The following is a 7298-nucleotide window of genomic DNA, read 5'->3' as shown; positions in this document are numbered from 1 at the left end:
GACTCACTCTCTGTCATTTATAATTTTGTGCCACTAGACAAAAAATATACAAACCAATAAATTAAGGAAAAGGTAAGGAAGGAGAAAGTTATCTTCCTTTAGAAAGGGATGATATGCAGCATCAGAATTCCAATCAACAAATAACAAGTACAAGCAATTTAGTGTAATCTGATATTAATATAAATACAACACTAGCATCAAGATCCAACACACGTCAATTACACATCAATCTACTCTTAACTCTTTCATCTATAGCTTTACTAACTGTACGGAACAAATATTACTTTTCATAGTACACAGTAATTCCTTTGTCAACACCGCCTGCTCCTTCAATGCCATTTCTGTTATTAAACAGAAATGGGTAATTACTGCAGCCCTTGATTTTTAGTTTTTTACATTATTTCCCATGGCTTATATCCTTTTCTTAAACCAAGCTATTACCTGGTTTGTGTTTTAGTAATTACCATAATGTTACTTTGATATTTTATCATCAGCATAATATTCCTGTTATTACAGAAATATAATACTGTTATGTTACTAAAAAACATTACACCATAACTACATTGCCAAGTTATTTCCAGGCTATTTCATTATCGAGATATTACTGCATTCTTACCCCAGTCTACTACTGTTAAAACAGTCTCACTGCAGACAACTAGCTACAGGCAAGAAGTTTGAGTCTCTTTGTACTGTCTGTAGTGTAAACATATGCGCATGCCAGAAAAGTTAACCACTAATTTGTTTCGTATACAAAGGCATGTAGGGTTTTTTCAAAGCTTTTGACATTGTTCATGTGAAGCACTTACACACTTTTCTGTTGTTCAGTTAAATACAACAAACTTAAGAACATTATTTCTTGTTGTTACTACTGTCCAGAGTTGCCATTATGTTTTGCAGTAAGCATGGGTGGAACTTGTCCTTGTCTGTAATTGTAGTATAAATAAGAGCATGTGTCGGGCCTGTGTCCATCCAGACACAGGTATGTAAAAAGTATGAAGCCCTTTTTGTGGGGTTAGGGTTAGGGTTGGGTAACCCCACTGCTAGATGTACACTATGTAACCCGTGTTACAATATTCAAATTATATACATATATAATATTATTATGTTTATATATATATATATATATATATATATATATATATATATATATACATATACACACACACACACACACACCATCTAGAGATTAGACATTTGGTGCCTGCAATGGCACAGCTTGAGGGCAGGGACAGGGCAGGGTCTTTACATATCTGTTCAGTATGGCGGGTCTGCTCAGCTTGATCAGCATGATGTCATTGTCCTTATTTTGGCTGTTGTAGTAGGGATGACGGATAACTTTAGCAGAGGTGATGGTCTGCTCTGTGCCCTCATTGACAGCAATGTTGTGCTCACCAAGACGCACAATTAAGCGGCTGCAGGGAGAAGTAAGGGAAATAATTCATTTTAGTTTATGTTAAATCTCACCTCTAATACTTCTTGAATTTACCTATTAATGAGTGTGCTTAGTAATCAATCATGCCATAATGAATAAAAAGTTTGACAGCAGGCCTCTGGCATTGGTCTATTTAAAAAATCAAAACTCTACTCACTATATGTAGCAGTTAACAGCAGACACCACCCAGGAGCTGGAGATCAGGGAGCCTTCACAGAAGAAGTCACCAGCGTTCAGAAAGACCTGGTAGGGCACAGAGTTCCTTCTGCAGTTGTAGCCTTCAAAAATTTTGTCATCCTCATCCTCAATGTTAGCAGCAACTTACAATATTCAGAAGGATATATATAGAAAAAAAAACATAAGCAGAGTTTCAGTAAGACAAAATTACTTTGAACTCAAATTAAAAACTCTAATGTCACTGCAAGTAGAGCCAAAAGAATGAAAGCCTTCATCATAGACTTTAAGCCTTATTGTCAGCTGAGTGACCAGCTTTTGTAAAACATAGCCCTCTGCTATCCAACTGGCCTAGGACATGTATTTCTATTTACACTTTTCGCTCACTAACCAACCTGTATGAAACACACCTGGAAGACAAGAACCAACATCTAGGGAATGTGTACTTTATTGCCATTTCTAGTAAAATAAACGTGCTTTGTGGGCCATGTAAACTATGCCCAAACTAACTGTGAGTTAAAGTTTATTTTTAATGTTAAAAACATGTTTACCTTTCAATGAAATGTAGTACATGGCTACATAAATTACACTACAGACTTGCAAAAATAATATAGCACAACACTAGTTTCCTAATTACCATGTTAGAATTATTTTCCTGTTTTCTCTTTTGGTTAAAAAACAAAATCTTAAACTATTATGCTAAGACAGAATGAATGACTGATTCTGTAAATACTAATACACATTAATATAAAAAGAGTGTGGTTTGCAGCAAACATAGCTTATTTTTCTCTCAAATAAACAGTTTTGTCAGAGAAGTCAAAAGTTTTTGTACACACAACACAACAGGTAAAAGCTGTACAAACATGTCTATTCAGAGATTTGGGATTAAACCCTGTAAGTAAACAGGATAGAAGTTAATTCAAAAGCAAGTGGCATGTGTGACTTTTGTGATTATTGTGACTCATAGCAATGGAGGGAAAGAGTAGCAAAGGGTGGTAACAGTTAAATTAATTTGTGCTATCAATTTAGAACTTTGTGCTTTGGACTCATTGTCCTCTGTTTTTAGCATCAATGTTTTCATCCAGAGATCTGACAGGTGGTGTGTGCACTGGCACAGATGAAGCCTCTGCTTCTTCATTATGTTGCTTCTGTTGTAGCTGGGATGATGGATGATGGATGACCTTAGCTAATGATCTGCTTTGTGCTCTCGTAGGCAGCGAAGTAAAGCTACTGTACCATGAGGCACCTCAATGTGAAGGCAGTGAGAGCGAAAGAAAGAAATGAATTGAATTTAGATTATGTTGAATTTCAATTCTAATAATTATTGTAGACTACTTGTTGTTTCTGTTTCTTGATTATAAATATTGTATTGGGAAATGAATTTTGTCACTTTAAAGCTGTGGTCTGTGGAATCATTTGAATCGAAAATCAAATATCTGTACACATGCACATTAGTGCAGCTCCAGAAAAAGACATGAAAGGTAGTAAGTTCACAATTTTTCAAGTCTGACTTTAGAAACAATCAGGCAACCATGTGAATCCCTAAAAACGGCTTGCATGTTGGCATCACTCCTCCTTTTAATAGAGATCTTTCAGAGACTCATCCAAAAGATGGTTGCCATGTCAGTGATGGGAGTCAAAATCCAAAGTCCTCCAAAAAATTGATTAAAAAGTTTGTCTGAGATTAAAATACATGTACGTTGATCATCTTTTAAGATTGTCATTCATTCAGGTCATGGTTATCCCAGAAGTGGACTTGTAGCTTGTAGTTTGAGAAAACCTTTCACCTTTCATCCAAAAGGCTTCCTCAGTTCTGAATCCATTTTTAAACATAACAAATATGCTGTTGGATCCAATCACTTTCATCAAAAGGCTTTGAGATGTGATTTTTTTTTATGGCTGATATGAACAGGAATGATTACAGTATATAAGACAATTCAAAGTTAATATGGGCACCTGACTTGTCTTTAAAGACAGATTTGAAGGAGGCATCAAGTATTGATTATTAGAGGGGGTAAAGGATTGACTTTGTAACTATAAGATAAGCTATTTGATGGTGATAATTAAAGTAGTCAGGACAGTTAGGACAGCTGAGGAAGTTTGACCTGCCACAGGAGCTAACCCAGTTCTACACTGCTGTCATTGAGTCTGTCTTGTGCTTCTCTTTCACAGTGTGGTTTGTAGCAGCCACTAAATAGGAAAACAACAGACTTCAGCAGACAGTGAGATCTGAAGAAAAAAATCATTAATGCTCCCCTACCCACTTTCCAAGAGTCATACACATCTAGAGCCAGGAAGCGACAACAACTTACACCTTGGACACAACCCCTTTGAGCTTCTTCCCTCTAGCACTTGCTACAGAGTTCTATCAGTCAATCAATCAGTTCTTCCCTCAGGCCCTCACACTTATTAACAGCTGAATTCGTACCTATCACTACACTGCTGGTATCCCTGCTGTGCTGCACACACTGTACACACTAATACACAACCACTACATTCCCACACACCATAAACACACACTGCACTTCCAGTACACAAGTAATTGTTGCCACACTGTTGCCACATGCACTGCACCTGGGTCAGCCTTTTTTAGGCTGCTCTTATGTTGTGTTTCACTGCGGCATAATTTTTTTTGAGGCGTTAGTCTTACTTTTTGTCTGAAATTGTTATTTTTGCATTATGAGTATTGTTACTTTTAGAACATGTCCTTGAGAGCTACCAGTCGCTTTCAAACCAGCTGCCCAAGGTTATCTCAACACTTAGTGTAAAAAATCATCAAAGACGGTGAAGGAGAAAACTAAAATGTTTAATGAAATTATGTATATATAAAACTCTGCATAAAAATTTTGCTATTTGATGAAAGACTAAACTAAATGTTTGTATGTAATTTTGTGTGTATATCATCAAATGCCACTCCAACGATACATACTGTACCCTATTTAATATTTGCAAAAATAATATAGATGGTAAAAGTGTAAAGTATTGTTAAATATGTAATTTAACAATAACAAAATATCTTAAATGTAGAAAAAGTACTTTAAGTAACAACATGAATGACACAATCAGAAGGTAACAGTATAACTGATTGTATTGTTTTGTTAAATATATGAAATCAAGCTTCTTATTGTATATTTAAAGATGTGTGCATCAATATTCATTTTGTTAGTGGAAGAACATGATATATTATCATACACGTGGCCTCACGTCTTCCAGATGCGTTTTCACACACTGGACTCAGGAAGATAATGGTAAATAATTAAAATAGTTAGGCTACGTGTCCTCAGCTGATCAGAGAGCAGAGAGACAGGATGGGTTTAAAAAGGCCTCCAGTACAGCTGAGCTGACATCGACACTCAGACTGAAACCATCATGAAGGTTTTCATTCTTCTGGCTCTGTTCGCAGTGGCATGTGAGTGTGACGACCAAACAGACCTTAATTCTTGCAAACTGTTTGTATAAACATTCACCTATGTGACCAGTAACTTAAGATATTTTTGAACACTGCTTTCCTGCAAGACATGAATTAAAGTAAGATCTTTATTTCAGTTGCTGCTCCCTATGCGGATGAGGACGACAAGATTGTTGGAGGCTACGAGTGCAGAAAGAACTCTGTGCCCTACCAGGTCTCTCTGAACGTTGGCTACCACTTCTGTGGAGGCTCCCTGATCTCCAGCACCTGGGTGGTGTCTGCTGCTCACTGTTACCAGAGGTGAGTACAGACATTCGATGTTCATTTGAACTGACACCACAGTTGTGTTAACATTCATAGTGAACTATGGTTCAAACGGCCATACTTAATTCTCTCTGCAGCCGCATCCAGGTGCGTCTTGGTGAGCACAACATTGCTGTCAACGAGGGCACAGAGCAGTTCATCAGCTCTGCTAAGGTCATCCGTCATCCCAACTACAGCAGCTACAACTTGGACAATGACATCATGCTGATCAAGCTCAGCAAACCTGCCACCCTGAACAGCTACGTAAAGACCGTGTCCCTGCCCTCCAGCTGTGCCAGTGCAGGCAGCACTTGTCTGATCTCTGGATGGGGAAACACCAGCAGCTCTTCAAGTCAGTAGAAGAACACTGCAAACAAAGAGAACATTTGTAAATATATTTATTGTAAATAATTTTGCATATTTTAACTTTTTCTTTTCTAGGTAACTACCCTGATCGTCTGATGTGTCTTGATGCCCCCATCCTGAGTGACAGCAGCTGCAAGAACTCCTACCCTGGACAGATCACCGCCAACATGTTCTGTGCTGGATTCCTCGAGGGAGGAAAGGACTCCTGCCAGGTACCACACAAAGTCATGTCATTTCTTCACACACAGAACTTCAGTAGCCGTCAGCTCACATCTTTTTTATCTGTGTCCTATCAGGGTGACTCTGGTGGCCCTGTGGTGTGCAGCGGTCAGTTGCAGGGTGTGGTGTCCTGGGGTTATGGCTGTGCCCAGAGGAACAAGCCTGGAGTCTACACCAAGGTCTGCAACTACAACACCTGGATTCGCAACACCATGTCCTCCAACTAAATGGATGATTGTCAAAATGGGCAGTGGATCCCATGTGTTACACCATGGGCTTTAAAATACCAACAATGGAGCCAAAAGTCACTGTGTACACATGCAGATTTTGAGCTGTATTTAATAAACACATTTTCCATCATATTTGACTTTCTCATTGTTTTTTCAATAACACTGGCATTGAAATCTATAGCTATCTATAATCTATTATCATTATTATAGTACCAGTTACAGGGGGTGTGTAAAGCAGTGGTGTTGCATCATAAAATTCTTGGAAAGATATAGCCAAGCAAAATCTGCTTTTTTATCCAATGCACAAACAAGGTTATTTTGAATGTGTTCTTTCCAAATGCCACAACATACTGATGTTGTCACAGTCCTGTCCCCGTGTTTAGTTGTCTAGATTTATTTCCTGTTTTTGGCTTTTATTTTGTTGCTGCTCCTGTATCTCTTCCTGTGAGTATGTTTGGTTTCTTTACCTTCCTCGTTTTGTCCTGATTTGTTTCATCTGTTCCCCTGTCGTTTTATACCCTGCTCTCCCCACTGTTCTCTGCCAGTTTGTTGTATGTGTAGGTACTCTGTTTGTATCCTGCAGTCTGCAGTCCGTATTCTGCCTGATCCCCGTTTTGGTCTGTGGTTTGGTTATTCCTTGTTACGTTTTACAGTTTGTACAGTTTGTTGTTGTACCTTACACTGGTTCTGTCTGGTCTGAATTCTGTCTTGTATGTGTGCACCCCTTTCATTTGAATAAATTTCCTCTCTTTCGTTTACCCTGTGCGTGCATAGTCTGTTGTTTGTTACCTTTTTTGTTCTGTAAGTTTATTATCCTCCTGGTGGAGTGATTTTCAGTTGTGTTAACCCCTCCAGTTTTTTTTTTTTTAATAAATAAATACCCCTTTTCTTTGTACCTCCTCTCTTGCCATCTCCTTACTTGGGTCCTTGCTAAATTACTTTAATAACCGTAACAAGTGTATTATTGATTGGATAGTAAATGGAATTCTCATGAATCAGCTCAATCGTTCAATAAAAACAATGTACCGCCCATGTAAAGTTTCAAAGAAATGATCCCCCACAAATCTAAAATCAATGAGATTAAAATAAACATTTATGATTGTGCAAGAACACAAAGGTTCACATGTAGCTAATTTGTCAGCAGGATTAAAAAAGATCAAGTAAA

At 37.9% G+C, this 7298-nt stretch overlaps 1 protein-coding gene across 1 annotated transcript; it reads left to right on the top strand.

Annotated features, from left to right (window-relative positions):
- The first annotated feature begins 4874 nt into the window (after positions 1–4874).
- Positions 4875–6265, top strand: LOC137130089 (trypsin-3). Its single transcript, XM_067509792.1, has 5 exons — positions 4875–5015; positions 5153–5315; positions 5417–5670; positions 5760–5896; positions 5981–6265. Exons 1-5 carry the CDS (start codon positions 4976–4978, stop codon positions 6128–6130), a joined length of 744 nt encoding a protein of 247 aa, XP_067365893.1. The 5' UTR covers positions 4875–4975; the 3' UTR covers positions 6131–6265.
- The last annotated feature ends 1033 nt before the right edge of the window (positions 6266–7298 follow it).

This window comes from Channa argus, chromosome 7 (assembly GCF_033026475.1).
Source record: "Channa argus isolate prfri chromosome 7, Channa argus male v1.0, whole genome shotgun sequence".
NCBI classification, from domain to species: Eukaryota; Metazoa; Chordata; class Actinopteri; order Anabantiformes; family Channidae; genus Channa; species Channa argus.
This window is presented reverse-complemented; position numbering and strand designations above follow the sequence as displayed.